This window comes from Corythoichthys intestinalis, chromosome 9, assembly GCF_030265065.1.
Source record: "Corythoichthys intestinalis isolate RoL2023-P3 chromosome 9, ASM3026506v1, whole genome shotgun sequence".
NCBI lineage: Eukaryota > Metazoa > Chordata > Actinopteri > Syngnathiformes > Syngnathidae > Corythoichthys > Corythoichthys intestinalis.
In genome coordinates this window covers 19,287,620-19,315,222 of record NC_080403.1, presented here as the reverse complement: position 1 = coordinate 19,315,222, position 27,603 = coordinate 19,287,620, and the positions used below count along the sequence as shown (strand labels likewise).

The 27,603-nt window shown below is 40.0% G+C and overlaps 2 protein-coding genes across 19 annotated transcripts in view; both read left to right on the top strand.

The window, feature by feature from the left end:
• The window catches only part of eif4g3a (eukaryotic translation initiation factor 4 gamma, 3a), a 100,067-nt gene extending 99,064 nt beyond the window's left edge, over nucleotides 1-1,003 (top strand). For all 17 annotated transcript variants that reach the window (XM_057846481.1, XM_057846480.1, XM_057846479.1 and 14 more), the window contains one exon: nucleotides 162-1,003. In XM_057846481.1, coding sequence (XP_057702464.1) covers nucleotides 162-343 — 182 coding nt within the window. In that variant the 3' untranslated portion in view covers nucleotides 344-1,003. The remainder of the gene's footprint in view (nucleotides 1-161) is intronic.
• A 3,696-nt stretch (nucleotides 1,004-4,699) lies between these two features.
• Nucleotides 4,700-26,739, top strand: hp1bp3 (heterochromatin protein 1, binding protein 3). Of its 2 annotated transcripts, XM_057846819.1 has the most exons (13): nucleotides 4,700-4,836; nucleotides 8,658-8,738; nucleotides 8,820-8,994; nucleotides 9,311-9,388; nucleotides 9,486-9,642; nucleotides 17,954-18,097; nucleotides 18,174-18,233; nucleotides 18,307-18,446; nucleotides 18,518-18,608; nucleotides 19,459-19,618; nucleotides 19,700-19,811; nucleotides 25,248-25,418; nucleotides 25,482-26,739. In XM_057846819.1, the coding sequence occupies exons 2-13, from the start codon at nucleotides 8,672-8,674 to the stop codon at nucleotides 26,068-26,070; spliced, it is 1,944 nt and encodes a 647-aa protein (XP_057702802.1). In that variant the 5' UTR covers nucleotides 4,700-4,836; nucleotides 8,658-8,671; the 3' UTR covers nucleotides 26,071-26,739. The 2 variants fall into 2 exon arrangements, with proteins under 2 accessions (XP_057702802.1, XP_057702803.1); XM_057846820.1 differs by lacking the exon at nucleotides 9,311-9,388.
• The last annotated feature ends 864 nt before the right edge of the window (nucleotides 26,740-27,603 follow it).

Here is a 27,603-nt window from a genome sequence, read left to right as displayed (position 1 = left end):
ATATGAATGTTAAATATAAGCAGACCAATAATGGACTCTTGAGGAACCCCACATGGGATTTTAGTTCGTTCAGACTCGTGGTTTCCGATTGACACAAAAAAATCCCTATTCACTATTGAAAGGAGAATGAATTTGACAATTCTCTCTTCCTTTTCTGCCAGACCTCCTGCGGATGTTTTTCGACTGCCTCTATGACGAGGACGTTATCTCGGAGGACGCGTTCAACAAGTGGGAGATCAGCAAAGACCCAGCGGAGCAGAACGGCAAAGGCGTGGCCCTCAAGTCGGTGACTGCCTTCTTCACGTGGCTACGGGAAGCCGAAGAGGAGTCCGAGGACAATTGACACCCAAGCTCAACAAAACCTCGGACACGAACGACCTGTTCACGTTCGCTGGAATTCCTTTTTCTGCGGTACGGTTCAAAAACATGCCGCCATTTTCAGTTTGGATTCCGACGGCGAAGCACTAAATACTTGTATTATACATAGAAAATATTTTTGTTTTAAATTTTAACTTTTTTGTTACTTTTTAAGAAGAGACTTAAAAAAGAAGCATAGGTTCTGGACACTTTAATTTATTATTTTTTTAAGGACTGCAAATATGGACTCAAGAATCTGAAGACAGAAATAACAATATAATTAATAATAATAACAAAATAATCATTTTGACAAAGGAATAGAATGGCTTCCCAGGATTCTACACTGTTTGGTTTAAAACAGGGTAGCACAAAATCATTGGAGGATGAAAGGGAAGCCAAGTTTGTGGTCAAAATAATGCAAAAAGTCTCCCTAGGCCTCTGCTTTTGCTGCTCTTGCCAATACGTCGCGTTCACTGAGCGATGGGAAACGGACAAGTGCTGACGAACAAAGTGGAAGCGGAACCTACAAAATGCCAGGAGGGAGGACAGCGCTCATGAGAAAAATGCTTGTAATACTTAAGCCCTACACGGCCCATGAAATGCTTGTAAATACATTAAAGATGGAGAAAAAATATCTCAAAACTTGGAGGTGATTCTGTATGTGTGTTGCTTCAAACCTCCGCTATGACATGTTGGAAAACCTCCAGAATGTCTTTCGGTCGAAGACAAAAAAAAAAACCTAATTTTTGCCGCCATTTGATGGGGTTCAATCTTTGTGTATCTTGGGTAGAAATGTACGTATAATATATTACCGAATTTTTCTGACTGTTAAGTCACACCAGCTAAAAAAGGCACAAAAAGGACAAAAAATAGAGTATAAATCGCATTTTTTGGGCAGACTTTAATATTAACAGAGACCAATAACAAACGTTCAAAATATTTAGTAACAATAAAATCAAGAATGTCGAACTATATAGGTTTCTGTCAATAGCTATCTGGGATAGGCTCCAGCATCCCGGCCACCATAGTCAGGATAAGCAGCTCAGAAGATGAATGAATGAATAATCTAACATTTTATCAGTTTAGCAGTTTAATAGTCATGCAGTCAGACAAAAGTTTCACAGCTGCTTACAAGTAACTGTAATCTGCAATAATACTGGTCATATGACTACGGTAGCTGTAATGCTCCATTAAATATAGGTTCGAGGTTATTCATTCACTGGGCTGGCTGACATTGAGTTACGTTTCACTGCTTCAATATTCAATATGCTTCATTTCAAATATTAAGCACAGTAGCACACAATGGTTATTATTTTTGCAATTTCCAAATATTTATACGAACCAAATATTAATAAAAGAAATTTTCTACAAAGGTAAACATGTATACAGTGCTGGCCAAAAGTATTGGTACCCCTGCAATTCTGTTAGATAATGCTCAATTCCTCCCATAAAATGATTGCAATTACAAATGCTTTGGCAGTAATATCTTTGTTTATTTTGCTTGCAATGAAAAAACACAAAAGAGAATGCAGGGGAAAAAATCATCATTTTACACAAAACTCCAAAAATGGGCCGGACAAAGGTATTGGCACCCCTTGAAAAATCATGTGATGCTTCTCTAATTTGTGTCAGGTGGTGGCAATAGCTAAATCACACTTGCAGCCAGTTAAAATGGATTAAAGTTGACTCAACCTCTGTCCTGTGCCCTTGTGTATACCACATTGAGCATGGAGAAAAGAAAGAAGACCCAAGAACTGTCTGAGGACTTCAGAAGCAAAATTGGAAGCATGGGCAATCTCAAGGCTACAAGTCCATCCCCAAAGACCTGAATGTTCCTGTGTCTACCATGTGCTGTGTCATCAATAAGTGTAAAGCACATGGCACTGTGGCTAACCTCCCTAGATGTGAACGGAAAAGAAAAATTGACGAGAGATTTCAATGAAAGATTGTGCGGATGGTGGATAAAGAACCTCGACCAACATCCAAATAAGTTCAAGCTGTCTTGCAGTCCGAGGGTACAACAGTGTCAACCCGTACTATCCGTCGGCGTCTGGATGAAAAGGGACTCTGGTAAAATACCCAGGAAGACCCCACTTTTGACCCAGACATAAAAAAGCCCGACTGAGCCAAAAACGTTTTGGAAGAATGTTCTCTGGTCAGATGAGACATAAGTAGAGCTTTTTGGGAAAATGAATCAACATAAGTTTACAGGGGGAAAAAACTAGGCCTTCAAAGAAAACAACACGGTCCCCACAGTCAAACTTGGCGGAGGTTCTCTGATGTTTTGGGGTTGCTTTGCTACCTCCAGCACTGGACGGCTTGACCGTGTGCATGGCATTATGAAGTCTGAAGACTACCATCAAATTTTGCAACATAATGTAGGGCCCAGTGTGAGAAAACTGGGTCTCCCTCAGAGGTCATGGGTCTTCCAGCAGGAAAATGACCCAAAACACACATCAAAAAGCACTAGAAGATGGTTTGAGAGAAAGCACTGGTGACTTCCAAAGTGGTCCAGCAGAGCATTGTAAGAAACTCATTGATGGATAACTGAAGCGGTTGTTCAGTTATTTTGTCTATAGGTTGTGCTACGAAGTATTAGGCGGAGGGTGCCAATACTTTTGTCTGGCCCATTTTTGAGTTTTGTGTAAAATGATTTTTTTTTTTTTCTCTTTTGTGTTTTTTCATTGCAAGCAAAATAAATGAAGATATTGCTACTAGCATTTGTTATTGCAATCATTTTCTTGGAGAAAGTGAGCATTATCTGACAGAATTGCAGGGGTGCCAATACTTTAAGCCAGCACTGTATTGACCCTTCCACACTGATGTTGCAAAGAAACAAACCTATCAGGAGGGTTAATTACATCAAATGAATAAGATTTACTTTAATGTAAATCTGATGTATTCAATTGCTTTGTTAGCAGGAAATTTGACTTTAAAGAGATTACTGATAAGGAAATTGTTTTGATTGAGAGTTTGAGCAAAAGCTGCTGCTTTTTAGCGGGCTTCTTTTGTTATCTTTTGATTTATATTCACATGATTGGGCAAAAGTGATAAAATTAATAATGGAGCAATTTTCCTTTAAAACTGGTTAGGATTTTTTTTTTTAAATGCATGAGTTAAAAATGCTTGAATATAATTGATTATTGATAAAGTTTGGTTAACAACTGACAAACAGTTAACATGTATTTAATTGTTGAATTTTTGGGGTCATTTTTTGGTGTGATATGAATGCAGCAGCAGCTATATGCATATTTTCACTGGATTTTATTTATGAATTGAATTTTAAAAATCCAAGCACAAAATTTGCCCACCTCTGGTGAAATACAGCAATTTGGGTGTCCTTTAAGTCAATGGAGATCACTTTTGCTTATAGGATTACCCACTTGAGGCCTGAATTTATAACTCATTGGCTGGATTGGACATTTATATCCCTGTCATTATTCTTTAACTAACGACAATAACGCTTAATCTGTGAATACTATATACCTGGACAGGCAGTGATTCGTTAACAGATATAAATTAAAAAGCATTGGGGGAATACATAAGTACATGAAAATTGTTATTTTAAAAAAAAAACTATAAAGAAAATTTTAAAATATAACAAAAAATGGGAAAGTCCTAAAGTACAATACTTAAAAAAAAGATTACAAAAAAGGGGAGGGGGGGGGGGGGTTAAAATATTTTGAAATACAATTTATATTATTTTGGGGATTACAAGATTTTTTTCTTTTAGCTGTATTTTTCATTCATTCATTCATTCATTCATTCATTATATTCAGTATTTTTATTACCGGTTTTTATGTACATGCTTATGTATTCCTCAAAACAAGGTGTTTGGAAATACTTAAAGGAATGCAACACAAAGTATCAGAGCTAACTAGCAAAATATCCCTGAAAGGTTCTGCTGGGTTTGTTGTTGTTGTACTGATTTTGATTTTATGAGCCAGCAAACTATGCTGAATTTCTTTGGCATGTCCCCAAAAAGCATACTTCTGTTCATTGGACCACATCTCCCATGATGCTAAGCCGCAGATTCCCTTTCTAGACGTGTTCATATTTGTAGTACTTCACCCACTTCAGTCCTCATAATTGGTTCGCCACGGTGAACAATGAGTTTCCTTGTTTTAACACGGTACCGCAACTTTAAAAACGTCTTATTTTTTATCAACACGGGGATTTAATCGAGCTGGAGTATTGAATCCAACGTCTTTTTGGTCTAGGTTCTAGTTAGCCACGATCAATGAAACGTTGACATGTGTAATTTGGCCCCAGTGGCTCTCAATTAAAACAAAGAAGAACGTGCTGGCGATGGTAGCCCACTATCGACAAGCAGTGTGGTCCGCCATGACAGTCGAGACGTCGTGACGTCACCAAGCACTCAAACGGGGCGGGGCTCGTAAACAGAGGAATCGAAATAAAGGCTCTTGCACTCATTTTTAACTTGCGAACATCTCCTGTTTTTGCACCATAAAGTCCAAGGTAAGTTTGCATTGCATTTTCAGGGGAGCTCGGGCTATCTTACGGGGGTATCAATGCAGGCCTGGGCGGGTTTTTGATATGCTCGCGCGACGCCATCAACACTACCACCGTCGCCGTGTATGTGTGTGACACGGTGTATGTGTGGAACATGAACCAGAGGACAAAATGGCGAAATTATTGTTTCTTTCACCCGATATTAGCCACGAGTCCGCGGGGAGTTCGTGTTTTTGACGGTGTTCATCCTTTAAAGACGTGGGGCCTCGGTGAATGGAGGTCTTTGACTGTTTGAATTAGCTGGCAGTCGTGGGCCCCGAACCATTTTTTCTTCTTCTCTTTTTACTTTTTTGGGGGGGTTTCTGCAAATTCAGTATTCATAGTTATTACTCGACACTGAAATCTCACATTTTATTATCCCGCCACTTATGTTCCTTTCATATTATTCCACCCAGTTAAACCATTGCAACTTTGACGCTGCATATATTCATTTCATTCGTGACATCCGGGTATTTTTCGCTTTCTGTCTTTATTAATAATTCATTCGCACTTTTACCGTAATTCCACATATTCCTCCCATCAAAAAATACTAAAAGTGACTGAGACTTTCATTGAAACAGTGGTCCTTCTTTACCAATCTAAATTTTAACGGTTCAACTCATTCAGAACATTAAAACTTCAAGCTGTTCTTTTTAGGCAGGAAATCTTTGGAACTATTTATGACACAAATTTCCAAATGAAGAGACCTGGGCCATACTTCTACGGGTGATCAATGCAAAATAAATCTGTATTGACTTAAACTAAATATTAGTTCAGGTGATACACCTCTCAATTCAAACCTTTGTTTTCAAAAACTACTAAATGAACATTTTGCAAATTTATAGTATTTGAGCATAAATTAGATTAACCTACACAATAAATACAAACGTGTTAACATCTTAACTACCCAGGAATGCAAAAAATAAACATTTGTCGTAAGACTGCCCAACATTGTCTAAATAAAGAAATTAAATATAACTGAAAAATCTTTTAGGTCGCCTAACCCTAAACCGTAACCCTAAACACAAAGAAACACCCAACTTTGGTACCCCGCACAGGTCAGGCCCATGAATAAAAAAAACATACCATTTTGATATGTGCAAACTTTGGTGAGTTTTTAAGCATGTTCAGAACTTTGGCCATTTAAATGTGCCCTGAAAAAACCCTAAACCCCAAATAGCGCCCAAACATTGGTACGCCGCCCAGGTCAAGCCCGTGAATGAAAACTCACCATTTTGATAACTTAACATCTCATATGTCTCATGAAGAGTCTCACCAATTTTGAGGAGGATCCAACTAACTGCCTCGGTGCAATGGTCTCAAACGTGCACACTGGTTTTTGACAATAATGGCATGATTTTCAACATTCAAATAAATACCCGATTTCTTGTTGGGTTTGGAATATGGGTGCAAGAGACTTTTTGTAGCATTTTTGCACAAGGTATCTACTCCCCAAATATTATGGCTCTACATTGAAAAAACCTAAATGGAGAGTCCTTTTTTTTTAAAAAAAAAATTCCAGGGGGCACCACTGAGCCATTTGGGACATTTTTTTACAACGTTGCCAAATTATCGAAAATCATGTCAACGCTGCATGTTTGTGCACATTTTTGCGCAAGTTTTTGAGCATGTTAAGACCTCCAATTTGGCCATTTTTATTTGCCATGAAAAAAGAATAATAATCCTTTGCATTCCAGTAGGGCCTTCGCACCTGTTGGTGTTCGGGCCCTAATAAAAACGGAGCCTTCCTTCAGGTAAAACAGTACTGCTTTTGTCTACAAGCACAGCCAAACTCAACAAAAATGAAAGCTGCTTTGAGCTGCTTTAACTCCACATAAATAAAATTAAAATGAAACTTGGGAAAAGGGAGTGAACCTCGGTTTACCACATTTCTTAAAGTTTAATGTTAACAGTAGAAAAAACATACAGGGGGGACACTTCTCCCTAAGCAGTTTCCTATTCGAGTTTTGGAGGTTAGCAAATTCACACAGTTTAATGTTATTCTAACTCCGATGCAGGTCGGACTTTCAGTAACATAATTAGTGGTGTGTTCCCCACCTCCACAACATTGACGTCTTCTTACATTACAGTGGCTGTTGGTGGCCCAAAAAAATTTAATATCCCTCCACTTCAAAGGGGGCGGAGGAGGCAGCATGTTGTCTACATATTTTTGGGCTGCGAGTGCTCGGGGGGGGACAAGTCATCAGCCAATCAAATGTGTGTTTGAGGGGCAAAAAATGGACGGGCACATTCAGCAAGTGAAAGGGGTAAATGTAAGTCTGAACATAATGAAAATAATTCACTTGATAGTGGTAGGGTCAATTCTATCCTTACAACATATAGGAAGACAATCTTGCAACATATGGGAAGACCTATAACTGAATTCATTATATCATGCAAATAAGGTTGCTTAAAAGTTGGTGGGGACAATTTGAGAATCCTGAAAAGTTGCTAGTGTTATGTCCCTACCATTCCTATGCACACCTACACCCTTGGAAGATCATCTCTTTAGCATCCACATTCAATTTCTGTAGAAATTGTGTGTGTTTTTTTAATCTAGATGTATCAACCTCATATTTTTGCACGTGTGTCCGGTTCACTTGATTTTGAGGATCAGAAACATCGGAAATGTATTAAGGAGGGGATGGGCGGGCACACATCCAAATGTTTTTATTTCTTAATTTGAACACAGTTGTCCCAACATTATAGCCATATAAAAGGGTTATTAATACAGTGGTGTACAGTGGGATCTCTCCTGACTGTGGTTCTCCCCAAGGTTTCTCATTTTGGGTTTTTGGAGTTTTTCCTTGCCGACATTGAGGGTCTAAGGATGGGGGATGCCCAGGACTTGAACTTTATTAATTCATCTACTGTTTCTGACTGTTTATCATATTATCTCTGCAAAGCCCTTTGAGACAACCTTGTTGTGATATAGGGCTATACAAATAAATTGAACTGAATTGAATTGAATTGGTGTAAACAAAGCAGAAAATAAATCGCAAATCTTTTTTCTTAATCTGCAAATAAACTGCAGCATTAAAATAAGGTCTATATATTTTGTTTTACGTAAATAAACGTAAAAATAATTTGATATGATAAATTGATTTTCTTAGTTTTTTTTACTGTTGCTCACGGTATAGAATGAATAAATAAATAAATGATGATCTAAGTACAACAAGAGAACAATTGGCTAACTTGCATAGCAAACGACCGCTAACTTGCTATAAAGCATGCTATAAAAACTTTTTTTTTTACAGTGGTCTTAACAAATCGTTCATACACGTATTCGCGCAAAAAAAAAAAAAAACTGCTAAATATACCTATAAACTGAATTACGAATGCATAAAAAACATTAACTCAAACAAAAACCTACCATATGTTGGTCTTAACAGGGAGCAGCTGGATTCAGCAATGTTAAATGAGTTATGTCATATACACTGTTGCCACTAGCATGCAATGTATCGACCCAAATCAATAAAACTAAATGCTTTAAAAATAAGCCATTACAACGCCACTCTAATTAAATGTATACTCGAAGCAGCAAAATTTGATTCCGAGCTTTTTGTAACCGAATTACTCGCGTTAATCGATTAATTATTGCAGCACTAATCCTTATACCCAGTCAAACAGGACTGGAAATCTATCGTCGTCAGCGGCAGTCAATGCATTAATACTTAAAAATGAACACATTTTAAAACCCTAAACTTTTTTTTGTTCTGTTTCTGATCCTCTGAAAATGACCTGATGGGGCCCGACATTCCTACCTTATTAATCCAACATTTTTCCAGGTCAACCTTCTGTGATGCCGATTCGCCGAGCAGCAGCGACTCCAACCCAGGAGAAGCCCTTCTCGGCCACAGCAGAGAAAGGTGAGGACCGTGAACAAACAGCAATCCTGAAATTAAACATGGCTACATCTCTTTAAAAAACTGTTTTCTCACGAAAATCAGGGCCCGAAGACACCCCCGCGGACTCTCCATTGGGCGAAGAGGAGCAGCCCGTGTCCTCGGCCGAGGCTGGCAAGGGCGAGGCGAAGGGGGACGACACTGCCATGCTGGCGGAGAACGGCGAAAAAGTGGACGAAGTAGCCGCCGACAAGTCGGACGACGGAACAGAGAAAAAAGAGTGAGTTCTTTACGGGTGCGCCCACTCGCCGCAACTGGGGACCCTCTGCGATATTTCACTCTGATAGCACTTTTATCTGCTCACATGGTCCTTACTTCCACTGGACAATGGCTGGCTGTTCCTTAATTTCCACCGAGAGATTTTTCAGAATGCAAATCAGATAAAAACAGAAGCTCATGTTTGGTCCAAGTAGACTAGGCTCTAGTCACTGTTCCTGAATGTGGTTTGCGCAACTCTTCTTGTTCTCCTGAGCAAACGGGAGCGCCCTAGTGTAGCTACTACTTATTTATTAAGACAGATGTTTTCAAATTTTCAGTTTATCCGCAGAGAGTGAGAAATGCAAGGACTGCGTGGCTGGCCAGTGCGCAACACACTGCTATGTTCTGCTACTAAGGTGAGAATGCGATACAGATAAGGGTGGGAACCATCACAGTGAAATATCGCGACTGGGTTGGGACGAACAGCGTCACTCAAACCTCTTTCCCCTACAGGCTAAAGGATGGCTACAAGTATAAGAAGTCCAAAGTCAAGAAGGTCAAGCGGACCATCCCGGTGTGGGCCAGCGTCACCGCCAGGAAGAAGCTTCCTGTCGCCAACTACGCCGGTACACACAACCGACTGGACCACCTGCTCATCGAAGCCATCACGGTGTGTACGCATAAAGTCAACATGTTCAGTTTGTTGTAATTACACATTTTCTGTTCAGATAGACAGGCATAATCTTGCCCAAAGTTCTACCGAATTTGACTTTGTCCGTCATGAAGTTGCGTTAACACCAAAGTTAAACCATCATGCTTTTTCTCGTAATATTGCGTAAAAATACATAATATAACAAATTTGATCTCAAAATGCAGGGTTCTCGAAGAACATTTTGTACTAGAAATACAGTGGCCCCTCACTTAAAATTTTAGAGGCGCAAGCAGAAGATTCAGCGGGACGCACTGTAAATTGACATGCAAATTTCTCTTCTAATTTTCACTGTTTATCCGATAAATACTTTAATAATACAGGTAGTCCCCCGGTTACGATGTACTCGACTTACGTGGTTTCGACTTAACAATGGCGTAGTCACGTCCGTCATTTTGTCTCCAGTCGTTTTTTTCTTTTTTCTTAGTCTCATACATTTCCTTATTGTATCTCACACTGTATTTTTTTTTTTTACTTTACCTCATTAATATGATGTTCTGTCTTCTCTAAATCTGAAGTTGCTCAGAAAACAAGGCAATTTTGCTTTATGAAGCTTTTTCCTTCATTTTTGACAATCTGTAAAGCTGGAACACACATATGTACGCTAATGTTCAAAACGACACGCATTTGAACAGTAAAATACTTGACAAAAAACAATTAGTGTTCAAACATCCCGCTAGTCTGATCAATGTGTAAATTTAGTAAATTAAATTAGCCTAATTTGCCTAACAAAAGTCCGCTGGTTTAAATGCTAGGAATGCTAACGTATATACAATTCTCATAGCAAATTGCTCATACATAACTCCACAAACTGTAGCTCTAGATTTAATTACAAATGCATACACAAACATTATATTAGCTGAAAATTTTACAGCCTGATGTGGGCCAAACCGGAGCACAGCTTTATCCGTGTCAGACGTCTGAGGCCAAGTTTACACGTAGCAGGGTATTTGGCAAAAAGAATAACTTTTTACATTTAAATGAGGGTTCTTGAAAACTGTGCCCGGAATGAAGATGTGCGAATTCTGCGTTTGTGGCGCAATTGCGAGGACACTGATAACCAAATTTAACTTTGGAAACGTCACTGACTGTGACAAACTTCGGTCAATGTTTACATTTGGAGTAAATTAGACAGGTCCTTATTTTTCTTCCTTTTATTTACAAACTCTTCCAGTGCTTCATATTGAAGAGCACATGCGAAGGATGGGGGTATCATGGACAATCATTTTTCGCCCATTTTTATGAATGTACTTAAAAATAAATGAATGCAGTTGGCTGTGGAAGCTTTTTTTATTCTAGAAACGTGCTGGCGTGGACGTAATTATTTTTTCCTGGCGTATAAGGGTAGGATCCTTGGTTTTTAAAAACCCTGCTAGGTGTAGACATGGCCGGGGTTTGCTCTTCAGTCATACACGGTGACAGTCCAGTTCTCTGCAGCGTGAGCTTCAAAGCATGAGTGATTTGAGTGGACTCGCTCAAGGAAGCATTTAAAGCGGAAATGTGAACTAGGTTTGGCCAACCATTTTTTTAATAATATCAATGGCTAAACAATTATAAGCATATTTTCGTAATTTTTTTTTTACGCAACCTTTCCAGATTCTTTGTTTAACTCATAGCAACGCCCTTGACAACGAAAAAGCTTTTCTTCGGCAATCTTCAGAAATCTTCGGAAATTACGTCACACTGAGAAGTGCGAGGGAAGTCCGCCATAGAACAGTATTGTTTGTTGCATTGCTTCTCGGTAAGATGCCACGGCGGTGTGTGGCGATGTTTTGTTCTCACTCAAACGAAAAGTTGTAGGAGTGACCAAAGGATAGCAGGGCACGTAAATGGACATCTTTCGTTCGCACGAAGCGAATGAATTTCCCGCCATCATCGAGTAGTGTTCTCTGCTACATACACTTCGAAGATGCCTGCTTCCTTAACCGGTCTGCTTATGATCAAGGATTTGCCAAAAAGTAAGTGTGATTTTTGGACAGATGACTGATGACTTTCTCAAAGTAGAGCTGCCAACTGTTGTGGAATGAACCGTAGAAGCTAGCGACGTTAGCCAAAAGCTAACTCGTGGCAATCCCTGATCATAGTTGTTGTTGCGTTCGCTAGGTTAAGCGTGTTTAAATTGTGCTTCATCTACGATCTTGTCCGTAAGGGTTAATCCACTGTCAATCGGGAAAGGGGTGTGGATGTGCATGTAAGCGGGTCGGCGTCGCGGTAATTCACGGTCACGTTGCCACACACCACCGGTGAGTTTGTGCACATTTATTTGTATTTGTATTATGTCTTTCCACCTTCATGCTTCAAGCATTGCATTGCATTTGTACGGTTCGGCGTTTCTTTCACGGTGATTGCTTGATAGCCTTCTAGTTTGCGTTTTACGAGAGCCACTGACAAGTGACAATTGACAACAAGCGTGTTGGTATTAATGTCTCGCAGCGAATCAGCGAGCGCGCAGGTCATGCAGTGAATCATGGGAAATGTAGTCTCGGGACAACTTTGAAGTGGTGTTTTTTAATCTGTTCGCTTGTGTGAAAAAACTACATTTACCCACGCCATTAGACGCCATTTCCTGCCGAGAGCCCCAAGCTATGTTCGCACTGTTAGCTCCTTGTGTTAATAAAGAAACAAAGTTTTCAGCCCGTCATGTGTTCGATACCTTTGTCAACAAAAAGCTCATAACAAGATACTATGCACGATCCGTTTAAGAAACGCTGGGACTGGAGAGCTGTGAGTCGTAGGAGGCGAGGAGAAGATGAGCAAGAAGCAAAACTTCGCAGTCGAATGTGGCGGCAGTCCGCTATTATTTTGTTTTCTTATTGTTGCCACAATAAAGTGGAGAAAGCCATCAACGACTCATCTCCTTCTTTCCCCCCAACGTTTTTACATTATTATTTTATATGCACGAGAGCTGCTGGATCTGCCAAAATGAACATGAAGTCTGATTATTATTTTTTTTTAAACAATGTCATCAGATAGACAAAAACATAAAATTATGTGCAAATGCCTGCATCTTCAAATCATGAAAATAATAACAGCCTATATCTTACCAATCTTGTAATCTCGATGGGTCTTGTCTCCATTCCATGTCAGGTAGTCTAGGCACATTGTTTGCATCCTGATTAGCGTCTGGCTAATACATGTTAGGTCCAACATAAAATTCCAACCTCCTCTTCTTCCTCCAACTCTTCAAAAACTTGGATCTCCTCCCTTGCGCTCTATTGTATCGCTTATATCGCTGTTGGAATCATTGTTTGAAGGGCTTTGTATGCCGGCCGTATGGAGCGCTGCCATCGCTGTTCTCGGTGTGATGTATCACTTCCGGGTTCGTCCCCTTTCAGGCTCGAACTTCGGAAACACAATTATTTTGTCAAATATACAACATGTAAATTATTTGTTCATGCTTTATTTGTTGGACAATGTTTAATTACTTTAATTGTGACCCTATTTGGCATGTTATAAAATTACTTCACATTTCTGCATCAGTAAAGATATGCATTTTTCTACATTATACTTGTTTAACTCATTCACTCCCAGCCATTTTCACCGGAGCAAGGCCCTTCGCTCCCGGCCATTTTACTGGATTTTGACTGATTTTGCAAGGCCCACAAAAAATTTTGTTCTATTGCTATATAAACATGGAACCCACCAAAAGAAAGATTACTCTCTTCTTTCAGCAGAAAAAAAAGTAAGTTCATATCTTTTTCCATTCTTTAGAAATCAGCATTAGAAAATAGCTTAGTTTGAGCAATTTTCCAATTTCTGATGAAAAAAGAGAAAATGAGCTTTTTGTAAACGCAAAACTTTCAAACATAACTTTGACTTTAACACGGCTATTTTTTGCTTCAGTGACATCCCAGACATCTGAATAATGTTTTCCTTTTACAAAATAACATGAACAACCAGCCAAATAGAGCTTTTGATAGCAAAGTAACAATTTATTCACACTTACCTGAGAGATGACGTTTGGTGGCTGCGACAGCGGTTAAACTTTTCCCTCATTGCCGACTGTCTCGTAAAGATGGATTTTTTTTTTTAGTCTTTTTTTTTTTGTGGTGACCACTGTCTCGTTTGCCTGGGGAACTTATGTTTCTGGGGGGGAACTGGTTTGGCCGTGCGCGTTTCCGTGCAGGACATTCGCGCGTGCGGTGGACCTGAGCAGCAAGCTGCGGAGGTGCTCTGCTAACTTCCCTAATAAAGTTGTAATGTTTGAATTGGGTTGTGAGGTCTTAACAAATGCGCTACTGCCCTCCAGTAGCCAGTTTTATTGCTTTAAATTTGGTTTTAAGGCTTGTTTTTTGTTTCGGCGATAGATCGGAAGCTGTAGATGCTTCTTGTACAAAAAAAACGCAAAAGACGTATAAATACGTTTGTGGGACAGTTAAGCATTTAAAAATAGAACGTCTTTATACGTTTCTGGGAGCAAATGAGTTAAAAATAATTCACATTATGAAGGCAGCACGGTGGCACAATGTTAGCCCATTCACCACTGGGATTGTGGGTTCAGTCCCTGGTCCAGCTTTTGTGCTATTGCACCTTAAGAAGAAAGTTGGGTGCAACAAGTGCAACCAATGCAAAAGGTAAGTGTGGTGCCTTGGGAATATACTCACCGGCCATTTTATTAGGTACACCATGCTAGTAACGGGTTGGACCCCCTTTTGCCTTCAGAACTGCCTCAATTCTTCGTGGCATAGATTCAACAAGGTGCTGGAAGCATTCCGCAGAGAGTTTGGTCCATATTGACATGATGGCATCACACAATTGGTTCAGATACGTCAGCTGCACATCCATGATGCGAATCTCCCGTTCCACCACATCCCAAAGATGCTCTATTTGATTGAGATCTGGTGACTGTGGAGGCCATTTGAGTACAGTGAACTCATTGTCATGCTCAAGAAACCAGTCTGAGATGATTCCAGCTTTATGACATGGAGCATTATCCTGCTGAAAGTAGCCATCAGAAGTTGGGTACATTGTGGTCATAAAGGGATGGACATGGTCAGCAACAATACTCAGGTAGGCTGTGGCGTTCCAACGATGCTCAATTGGTACCAAAGGGCCCAAAGAGGGCCAAGAAAATATTCCCCACACCATTACACCACCACCACCAGCTTAACCCGTTGACACAAGGCAGGATGGATCCATGGTTTCATGTTGTTGACGCCAAATTCTGACCCTACCATCCGAATGTCGCAGCAGAAATCGAGACTCATCAGACCAGGCAAAGTTTTTCCAATCTTCTATTGTCCAATTTCGATGAGCTTGTGCAAATTGTAGCCTCCGTTTCCTGTTCTTAGTTGAAAGGAGTGGGACCCGACATGGTCATCTGATGCTGTAGCCCATCTGCCTCAAAGTTCGACATACTGTGCGTTCAGAGATGCTCTTCTGCCTACCTTGTTTGTAACGGGTGGTTGAGTCACTGTTGCCTTTATATCAGCTCGAACCAGTCTGGCCGTTCTCCTCTGACCTCTGGCATCAACAAGGCATTTCCGCCCACAGAACTGCCGCTCACTGGAAATTTTTTCTTTTTCGGACCATTCTCTGTAAACCCTAGAGATGGTTGTGCGTGAAAATCCCAGTAGATCAGCAGTTTCTGAAATACTCAGACCAGCCCTTCTGGCACCAAAAACCATGCCACGTTCAAAGTCACTCAAATCACCTTTCTTCCTCATACTGATGCTCGGTTTGAACTGCAGGAGATTGTCTTAAACCATGTTTACATGCCTAAATGCATTGAGTTGCCGCCATGTGATTGGTTGATTAGAAATTAAGTGTTAACGAGCAGTTGGACAGGTGTACCGAATAAAGTGGCGAGTGAGTGTATATCGCAATGTTAATTTTTTCTCATATTGTTCAGGCTTATCCCAAACAGAGCTATTCAAGTTATCTGGTAAAAATTCTTCTAGTTTTAATATCGCAACCCCCCCCCCCAAAATTGCAATGATAGTCTTTTTCCATATCGTTCATGCCTAGTTAGAATCTTTGCGCACTTGCGCACTCACCACCTGGAAAATAACAAATAGAACCATGTGGCGTGTGTCACCACGTATATTTCCTGGAAGCAGAAACCACAACCTGAGACGGCCAGGGAGATGTGAAAGTGGCCGAGACAGGCGGAGCCTCTCCGGGCGCCCGGTTTTTTAGTCTCGCTGTCTTGGAAGTGGCGACAATTTGACAGTCTAAAAAGTCACCAAAGTGAAAGTGTTTACGCGCCTGTTTGACCTAGAGTACAACGTGTTTCCCTTTTGTGGTTTAATTTTCTCCTATGCATTTTTTATATGCTCCAGTTCGCTCGGCATCGAGTCAGGAAGGAATTAATAAATCCAGGTCATCTTCTTGCGGTGCAAAAATAAATCACGTGACATCATTGTGCGGGGCTAATTTGGTCAAAATGGCGACATCCCGTCGTAATAGAAGCGCTTTGCAGGTCACCTGGCCGCATGTCACCTTTCAGCGTACAATTATATTGACTTTGAATTATGTTGGCTATAGATTGGCCGATTTTGAAAAAAATCCGCATATCAGCCCAATATCATATACTTCGTGACGCGAAAAATAAAAACGCAGCAGCAGCAATTTATTTTAATTTCTTCGAGTTAGCAGAAAAAATGCAAGTTTTCTTAATGTTTAAATAGTCTACATATTTTTATGATCATTATAAAAGCATTTACACAACGAAATAACGCTGTGAAAGTTTAATATAAAAAAAACGGTTTTGCAGACACACAGAGGTGAAGATTCAAAAGGATCACATTTCTGTTGCCTTTGTGTGCATAGATAAAAGTGTCCTTCGTAACGAATTCTCAGTTGCCAGAAAAAAATGCAAGTTTTCTTAGTACTTAAATAGTCTACATATTTTTATGATCATTATAAAAGCATTTACACAACAAAATAACGCCGGGAAAATTTAATATTTAAAAAAAAAAAAAAAATGCGGTTTTTCGATTCGAAAGGATGTCATTTGTGTTGCCTTTGTGTGCATAAATAAAAGTCTTTCGTAACAAATCGCAAGCGCCACAGCGGGAGGAGAAGAAGAAAAAGCGGGCGGCGCCACGGCGTTCATGTGCGTGCACAAGCAAATGCACAATACAGAGAGCCTGCTCTCGGTTTTATCCCATTTTTTTTAATATAATTTATTAGTCGGCACGGCGGCCCGACCCGACCCGAACGTGAATGCTTAACATTTTGGGCCCGACCCGACCCAGTTCGGGCACAAGATCTTATCTCTAAGAGATAGGACATAACATAACAATGGCTGAAGCGGAGAAAGAGGGAGCGAGAAAGATTATTGATGCACCTAAGACATTGAAAGCAGACATCTGGAAACATTTTGGCTTCTACGAGGTTGGTGGGAAACTTGACCAGAGTTATGCATGTATAAAAAATGAAACATGAGAGTAATAATACAAATGGGGAAACCAAATCCGTTGCATCACCGGAATTGCGCAGGGAAGATTTTTGAACGTACTTATATATTTTAAAATGCGCTGAATCGATTCGGCTTGTTGCCCGCATCGAATCGAATCGTCCATGCCCTGCATCGGGATGCATCGCCGCATCGATTATTGTTGACACCACTATAAATATGTCGAATGTGCTGCTAATCTCTGTTAGCCAATGTGGCGGCCCCCTTAGTATAACTAAGCATTTTGTGTTGAAAATTCTTGTGAATAAATGCTTAAATCCCTGAATTCTTTATAGATATGGATGTAAAACCATCTCGATTCTTGGTGAAAAGCAAAAAAAAAAAAAAACGTGCAGTTGGCATTAATTTTACTACTTCAATTTTCTTTAATATTTCGAACTATGACGCAATTTCGTAGCGGCTAATTTCTCATATCGATTTTTTTCACAGCGTTTCAAAATGCATGCATGGTACGAAAAATATAATAATTACCTTGAATCCTCGAACAAATCCCTCCTGAGACAATCCTTACTGTTGGTATGTGGAACACTTTTTCAAGCTAAATCCGCCGTTAGATCGCTGCGTTCGTGTGTTTGAGAATAACTCCTCTTGATGTGGGCAGGCCCCCAACTTGAAGGCAGTGTATGAAGGATGTGACCCGTCAATATCATTATGAAGTCTATGCCGATATATTTGTCAACCTTCACTAATAACTTAGAATGTTTAGTTTGAAGTTTTAGAAATGAGAAGAATAGAATTTTTACTGACTTGAAAAGTATTAATGAACAGTTATTCCAAGGGTGCCTGTTTTTGTGTCCATTCCATTTTATGTGTGGTTATGCATTATTTAAATCAGAACTTGCTTTTGTGCAGTCTTATGATCACAGAGGTGGAGTTTCCTACCAGTCGGTCATGAAGTACATTGCCAAAAAATGCCCAGACATGGAGCTGGATAAGAAGAAGTTTCACATAAAGAAGGCGATGAAGAAGCAGCTGGAAAAGGGCACCATCAAGCAGGTGACTTGAAGCGCTCACATCTAATAGAAATGACAAAAACATTCATGTTTCTCACTTTTCGCTTCTGTGATTGTAGCTGAAGGGCAAAGGACTGTCAGGAACTTTCACCATCGGCAAACAGACTTCTGCGTCCAAAGTAGGTGCAGGTCACTAAGAGGAAGTGCTGGCGGTGATGACGTTTCTGATGTTAGCGCGCACATGTGTTGCAGAAGGGCGTCTCGAAGCAGGAAGCTCTGGGAGACGCTCTGCCGCTCATCATTACACGTTTGTGCGAGCCCAAGGAGGCTTCATACCTGCTCATTAAGAAGTATCTGGAGCAGCACTTTCCTAGCCTTAACATAGAGAACAGGTCTGTGTGTGTTTTTCAGAATTGGAATTGTGGCTACTTTGCTCAATATATTTTTAATTATTTGCCCACAGGCCAGAAGTCCTGAAGTCAGCCCTGGTAAAGGCGGTGGAGCGAGGACAACTCGAGCAGATCACTGGAAAAGGAGCTTGGGGAACCTTTCAGGTACAGTCCTCTCTATTTCTTTATACACACTGACACCACGTTTTTTGAAAACATTTCCCTTGTAGTACCAAATTACTGCATACTCAGTTCAATGTAAAATAATTGCTATCATGGCTTGGTCTGACACTGCTTAACAAATTTTGGTATGGATGACAATAAATGAATGAACTCATCTAAAACTTGAGACTAAAAAATGCTCTCAAAAGCCTAAATGTTTTTTTTGTTATGTTTTTCAATCTGGTGTCAAGCCTGATGCTGGTATTAAGTCTAAAGTCAGTGCCATTATACGACATTAGTACATTAGCTGAGCTCATGTGCTAATCACAAATGCTAGCAGAGGACACAAGTTCACTAGCCTACTTTTACCAGTTTTCCTTCCTTCTTAAAAAGCTAACATCTTTATAAACACTTAGCCTCAATGTCAGTGTTCATAAAACATCAAATCCTGGCTGGTATGACCGTTTAACTTGTTTACCTTCCATTAAAGTATAGGCTCACAAATTGAAAATATGACAGCTAAAGGAGCACATTCAATAACACTTACCAGGATAAAAACAGTCCGAGGCTCAAAAATAACACTACTTCTTTGGTGGTGTTTGTAACTGGAATCCATCTTGAGACAGGCGACTGGTGGTTGGAAAATAAATCTCGATGAGTACATCTTGCACAACATTGGTGCGTTATTTCTTATGACTAGCTGATACCAATGCCTGCATTTTAAAGTCATATCAGCCCCCACCCCCCCCCCCCCCCCCCACCACCACCACCACCCCGATATCGGTATCAGAGCAACACTAAGAAAAATAGTATAATGTTGCCTTCATGACACATATATTTTTTTTAATCTCAGCTAAAGCGCACAGGCAACCAGGTACTGCTAAAAGGCGGCACCTTGGAGGATGCCATCTCGGCAGCCATCACAGCCATGAACGAGCCCAAAACGTGCAGCACCACCACGCTGCGCAAGTATCTGGTGGATTCCAACAAGGATACCAAGGAGTACCAGCTTGGTGAGACTGGGCAGATCACAATCCATGCTTATTTATATCGAAAGGAAAACTAAATACATCTGTACGTGTTTGTCTCTCAAGTGGCCAATCTGAGAAGGACCCTGACCAAGTGTAAAGTGCTTGGATGGATGGAGCAAATTACTGGTCATGGTTTTACAGGGACATATCGACTCTGTTTTCCGTTCTACCCAAGGTAACACTTGTTTTAGGAGGCATTTTATGTTTTGTTTTTTAAAAAACACCAAAAGAAAAGTTGCCATTGACAGCGATAGACATCCAATCTATTTGAACGACGGTGATTGACATTCAATGACAGACAATGAGTTAATGGTCAGTGTGACACGCTCTCGTCATTAAACTATGTATGGTTGTTCAAATTGGTGGGAGGGTGCATCTTGGGCAGAGGAAGAATGAGTTGATATTTTCTAAACAATTTTTCAAGAAGTGGCTTCAAAATCACAAAAAATATATCGACAGTGTTGAGCAAAAAATACATGCCCATAATTAAACACATTGTTGGGTAATTTAAGTTTCATTTTATTCTTTTTAACCCCAATGAAATCGAATCGAATAACCCCCATAAATGTAATATGTATTTTTCTCCACAGTGTATCATAATATGATACAGTGGTATGCAAAAGTTTGGACACCCTTATTAATTTTTAGGATTTTCCATTGTAAATCACTGATTGTTTGGAACAAACAATTCTGCTTAAAATATACAGTGGTTTGAAAAAGTATCTGAACCTTTTGGAATTTCTCACATTTATGCATAAAATCACCAGCAAATATGATCTGATCTTTGTCAAAATCACACTGATGAAAAAAGTGCTTTAACTAAAACTACCCAAACATGTATAGGTTTTCATATTTTAATGAGGATAGCATGCAAACAATGACAGAAGGGGGGAAATAAGTAAGTGAACCCTCTGCCTAAGGAGACTTGAAGAGCAGTTGAAACCAATTTTTACCAAACGAGTTAAATCAGGTCTGTGCCCAATCACTGATGAGTGGTTTAAAGCTGCTCTGCCCACTATAAAACACACCTGGTAAGAATTGTCATGATGAGAAACATTGTCTGATGTGCATCATGGCTCGGTCAAAAGAGCTGTCTGAAGACCTGCGATCAAGGATTGTTGATTTGTATAAAGCTTGGAAGGGATACAAAACCATCTCTAAAATTCTGGATGTTCATCAATCGACAGTGAGAGAAATTGTCTACAAATGGTGAGAGTTTGGCACTTTTGCTTCACTCCCAAGGAGTGGCCGTCCACCAAAGATGACGCCAAGAGTTCAGCGCAGAATACTCAGAGTACAGAAATCACTGGCACAGTCCAATATCTCTGCACACATCAACTATATCTAAAACTATGACCAAGAATGGTGTTCAAGGGAGGACTCTACGGAGGAAGCCACTGCTGTCTAAAAAAGCATTGTTGCTCGTTTAATGTTTGCAAAAAGGCACTTGGACACTGCACAGAAATTTCGGCACAATTATTTTATGGACTGATGAAACCAAAGTTGAATTGTTTGGGAGTAACACACAACGTCATGTGTGGCGGAAAAATGGAATAGCTCACCAACATCAACACCTCATCCCCACCGTGAACATGGTGGAGGGAGCATCATGATTTGGGGCTGTTTTGCTACCTCAGGGCCTGGACAACATGCAATCATTAATGGAAGAATGAATTTAAAAGTTTATCAGGATGTTTTGCAGGAAAATTTTAGGCCGTCTGTCAGACAGTTGAAGCTAAAATGAGGGTTGGATGCTCCAACGAGACAATGATCCAAAACACAGAAGTAAATCAACTTCATAATGGTTTCAGGAGAACAAAATACACATTCTGGAGTGGCCAAGTCAAAGTCCTGACTTGAACCCCATTGAGATCCTGTAGCATGACCTGAAGACAGCGATTCATGCCAGAGATCCTAGGAATCTGACTGAACGACTGCAGTTTTGCAGAGAGGAATGGGCCAAGATTATTCCTCATCGATGTGCCAGACTGTTCTGCAGCTACAGAAAGCATCTGGTTGAAGTTATTGCTGCCAAAGAATGGGTCACGTACTTATCCCCCCCGTCATTTTTTACATACTATCCTCATTAAAATATGAAAACCTATAAATGTTTGGGTGGTTTTAGTTAGAGCAGACACTTTCAACTGTGTGATTTTGACCATGATAGAAATGTGATAATTCCAAAAGCAGATGTTTTGAGGATAAACAATAACAATTATTTAAACAAAAATAAGCTGGTGAATGAATTTGGGCACTCTTGTTTTTATTGATTAGAAAATTTTTAGCACTAATTTTAGGAACTCAAATTTGTTTAATAAGCTGACTGACATTGACCTACGTAGGTGAAGCCAATCGTAAAGTGTATTTAAGGTGGCAAATTGCAAATTGTTCTCCTCTTTGCATAATCTCTGAAGAGTGGAAACATGGGAGCCTCAAAGCAACTGTCAAATGATCTGAAAGAAAAGATGATTCAACGTTATAGTTTAGAGAAAGGATACAAAAAGCTGTCGCAGAAATTTCAGCAATCAATTTCCACTGTGAGGAACATAGTTAGGAAACGGAAGACCACAGGCACAGTTCAAGTTAAGGTCATGAGTGGCAGACCAAGTAAAACTCTAATAAGCAGAGGCGAATGATGGTGAGAAGAGTCTAATTGAACCATAGACCAGCTCCAAAGAGCTGCAACATGATTTTACTGCAGACGGTGTCACTGTGCATCGGTCAACTATTCAGCATTGTTTACACAAGGAGATGCTGTATGGGAGAATAATGTGGAAGAAGCCTTTCACCGCGCACATGCCACAAACATGTGTCTTGAAGTAATGCCAAAGCGCATTTGGATAAAGCAGCCTCATTTTGGAATAAGGTTATGTTGACTGATGAAACAAAAAAATGAGTTATTTGGGCATAACCGAGGGGCAGTATGCATGGCGTATGAAGAACACGGCATTCCAAGACAAACACTTACTACCCACAGTAAAATTTGATCGTGGTTCCATCCTGTTATGGGACTGTATCTAGCGCAGCCACTGGCAATCTTGTTAAAGTTGAAGCATGGAATCCAGTAAACACCAACAGATATTTGCCAACAATGTTCCAGAGTCTGTGACAAAGTGTACGTTGCACAGGGGCTGGATATATCAACAAGATAATGACCCTAAACACTGGTCCAAATATACTAAGGCAGTCATGCAGAGGAACAAGTACAATGTTCTAGAATTGCCTTCTAAGTCCTCAAACCAGAATATTATTCAAAATATGTGGTCTGATTTGAAGCGGGGTGTCCACACTTGGTAGCCATCGAAACTGACTGAGCTGGAGATGTTTTGTAAAGAAAAATGGCAAAAAATACCTTAAATCCAAATCCAGACCCTCATTGGAATCAATAGGAAGCATTTAAATGCTGTTATTTCTGCAAAAGGAGGCTCTACTCAATATTGATCATGCTTTTCTGCAGGGGTGCCAAGTCTATTCACCCGCCTATTTTTGTTTTAACAATCATGACAAACTTTCTGTTTATCCTATGAACTTCATTTAACCTTCTCAATTATTACTGTGTTCATCTGCTATATGATATATTTAACTGATTTATTTATTTATTTTTTCGAAACAATAATTGATTTACAAGGGAAAATCTTAAAGGGAACCTCGGACTTAGACCTAAACCACAATTGTTCTCTTTTACTAAAATGTTATTAGAAACACATAAAATTATTGCCAACGATTTAAAAATCTATAATAGTACATTTTTTGACCTCCGGAGGGCGCCATGTTTTATGGACGCTCGGGGTGATGATGACGTAGCTTTAAAAGCGGCGAGTACTGACTATTTGGGGTTTTATTTAATCTTTTATTACCTTTTCATTGCGTCAAAATACTTTTTGCATGTGTTTCCCTCTCATACTTTTATTTATTGTATTTTCTTGTGGTAGCTTTAAAGCAGATTGTTGATCTGTTGACCACATTAGTCACGTAGCGTACTTAAGCACCCCTTATTTGATATTGCTACGTTTAAGTATTTTCTTAAGGCATTTTAGTATGTTCTGTCTATATTACGGCTGTCAAACGATAAAAATTTTCAATCGAGTTAATCACAGCTTAAAAATTAATCGTAATTAATCGCAATTCAAACCATCTATAAAATAGGCCATATTTTTCTGTAAATTATTGTTGGAAGGGAAAGATAAGACACAAGACGGATATATACATTCAACATACTGTACATAATTGCTGTATTTGTTTATTATAACAATAAATCAGCAAGATGGCATTAACATTAACATTCTGTTCAAGCGATCCATGGATAGAAAGACTTGTAGTTCTTAAAAGATAAATATTTGTACAAGTTATAGACATTTTATATTAAAATCCCTCTTAATGTTTTCATTTTGATAAAATTTGTAAAATTTTCAATCAAAAAATAAACTAGTAGCTCGCCATTGTTGATGTCAATAATTACATTATGGTGCTTAAACCCATAAATTCAGTCGCACCAAAGCGCCAGCAGAGGGAGACAAAAAACACAAGTAACAAGTGGACATGACACTGTTATGTCATCTTAATCATTTAAAAAAATTAATTCCGCCCGTTAATGTGATCATTTTGACAGCCCTAGTCTATATGCATCTAAACAAAAGCTGAAAGCGCACGGTAGTACTTTGGGTATCAAATTCGCCTCTTTTAGACATTTCGCCGGTGTAGCACATTTTGGCTGAACACATTTTTTTTTTCTACTCTCATCACGCCTCATCCAGTCTTTCCTGTTCATTTTGCTTTTTCTGCTTGTTTTGTGAAATATCGACAGTGCTCGCATGCTCCTTAATGATCCTCTCTGGTTCAAATTGAAAGGGTTGAACGGATTACGTTTCTGTCGCTATAGTCATATTTTGGAAGCCCAGCAGCGTAACCATGTGACGTCATCCCCCTTCGCCGTCAACAACAATGGTGACCTACTAGTTAAACTAATTTTACAAAATGTATAAAAACATCAATAGGGGATTCAATATCAAATTATTTTAACTCATAATAACGTTTACCTTTGAAGAACTGCAAGTCTTTCTATCCGTGGATCCCTTTACTTATCAGGGGTGCCCAAACTTTTGCACACGACTTTATGAATCAGAAAAAAATTATTGTTTCTGCCGCTAGGCATCACCTTCGATCCAGAAACTAACCGGTCCTCACTGATTGAAAGAACGAGTTTACATTTTGTATCAGCGATGGGTACAAAAAGAAATGGACACCTATTAATCAAAACCGCTAAAAATTAATGAGTTGCCAAGGAAATCAACAGAGTAATAGTAGTCCAATTTATTCAGATGTTCTTTAGAGCATTTATGTACAGGTATGCTGTCTCTCTCTATTTAACTGGTAATTTAACTAGTAATATTAGCATTAAGCTAGTGGGTGTTGGAAAAATTCCATTTTTTTAGAGATTGATCCAAAAAACTTTGCAATTTTCTATCTTAAAATCGTCCAGCCCTACTTGACAGAAAGTGCAGTTTAAGTAGGATTATCCTTTAGTGTAAGGTCTATTAAGCGTGGCTTTCCTGATGCTAAAACAAAGACTTATAAAGTACCATCGTTCATTTAACTTTTTGTTTGTATTCAGCCCAACCACTCTATATCCGGATAAATTCAACAAGGTGTCCACCAAGCCTTCCTCCAGGTCCAGGCGGAGAGCTTCCTCTGATGATGAGGAGTCTGAGGAGGAAGAGGAGGAGGAGGACGAAGAAGATGAGGAGGATGAGGAGTCTGAGGAAGAAGCTCCCGTCCGGAAGAGGTGAAAACAAAAAAGTGTGCTTTCATGTTGGACGTTTAAGTCACAGTTTTGACCCACTCACAGGTCCGGAAAGAGACCCCCGCCCAAGGCCCGCAACCCTCCCGCTGCTAAGAAGGCAGGCAGAGGACGCGCTGCGGCCAAAAGATCACCCGCTAAGAAAGTGGCGGCCAAGAAGACCACAAAATCAAAGGTGTCTGCTTCTAAAACCACCTCCCCTGTCAAGAGGCGAGGGGCGGCCAAGAGCCCAAAGACCCCCGCCGTCAAACGTCTGAACAGACGGGGCGCCAGGCGACCCGCCATTCTCGAAGAATCCGCTGACGAGGATTCCCCGGCGGAGGAGCCCGAATCCGACGAGGAGCCCGTCACCACCAAGAAGCGGGGTGCGGCCAAGAAGACCAAACCCGCCTCGCCAGCCAAAAAGTCTAAAGCTGTTTCGCCGGCCAAGCGGCCTGCCAAAAGGGGTGGAGCTAAGCGATCCAAGCAGGAAGAGTCCGACCCCGAGGAGTCAGAACCGGAGCCTGAACCCAAGAAGTCATCAGGCCGAGGCACATCTAAGCGCTCGGCTGCTGATGAAGGCGATCAACCCCCCGTGAAGAAAGCAGCTCCTGCCGGCAAGCGGACCACCCGGAAGTCCAAAAGAGGGAAGAACTAAGACCCCAGCCCCAAGTCTGCCAGCACCACCGCCGCTTTCATCAGTGCTCCCTATTTTTATTGTCTTCCCCTTTTTAACGGGGCAGTAGTTCCTTTTTTTTCCCCTCCCATTTTTACCGTAGAAGAAGGTCACCCCACCAATTTCCTTTTTAATCTGTGTGTAGAGATGCTCACTTCAGCTCAGGCCTGACATCCTGTGATTAGAGCCATGTAGGTTTACCATGTGAGCCTTTTTCCCACTTTTTTGACCTGGTCCACTCCATGTTGGCAGCTGGTGTTTTTCCAGGAAATAACATGACCGTTTTAGTTCACACCCCCAGCCCGTTCTGGCTCTGTGGATCACAGAAGCAGACGTTCCGCCAGGGTATTTGTTGCCCCCCCCCCCCCCCCCCCCCACCAAAAAAAAAAAAAAAATTGGGACATTTTACTGTTCTTAATATACGTTAAAACATCAGATGTCCCTTTGTTTTTCTATATATAAGTGTGTGATAGAAAATTGGTTTTAATGCTTCACAACTGTAATTCCATGCGCAGCGCTGTGTTGTGAATAAGGAAAAGCTGCTTAGCGTAGCGTCTTCATCCCCTTGCATGCATGTGTATTTCTTGTGTTGGTCAGCCTTTTTCAAGTAATTAATAAAATGGATCTTTGTACACTGCTTATTTTTTTTTTCAACCATAAATCTTTGCTATAACCCTTTCAGGGTCTGTGTTCATTAGCCATTAGGTGTTCGAAAGTTGACACTTAAGACCTTTAACCTTTAATAGGGGATGTTAGTACAGATACGACCTGAAAATTTTGAACATTAACCCCTTCAGACCCACATTTTTTCTGCTGAGCAAAAAAATGCGCTGATTTTTACTCTTAAACACCAGAACTGCAATTTTTTGGTCGGGGATATTTCATGCTTGTATTGGTTATTTTAACGTGTTTTCAATGAGAAATGAGAACTTCTACCTTTTTGAAGTTGCGTTTAGTCCGTCATTTTCAAAGAGCCAAAAATAGCAAAGAAGGCGTGCCAAACCTCATATCATTTCGATGGGTAAAGTTTCATCCAATCATCTCCCAGGAGTGGCAGTAGCAACTAAATTCAGTGCATTTATTGGTTTAGAGACGCAAACGCATCATGTCCTTCAGCAGCATGCTGAGGTCTGACGGGGTTAAGTAAAAGTTGTTTAATTTTAGCAATTTAACCCACAAGAAGAAACCCAACAAATTTTATTGAACCAGAAATGTATCAAATTGCATTTAATTCATCACTTCAAGTTTAAATAAATGTTTCAGGATATTGTAGTTGTCTGAGTACAGTAGTACCGTATTTTTGGTCATTTAAAAAATTAGCAGCGATATAAATATTTTTCAAAATTATTAATCATTGTTATATCGCAATAATGCTTTGCAAAGCAGATATTAATTTTAAAAAAAAAAACGTAAACTTATTAGGAATATTACAATTGTAAAAAGATGTGGCGGAAAACAGACAAGACTGAAAAAGCAGTTTCTGCTCTTGCACTCTTCTTTAAAAGAAACTCCTGT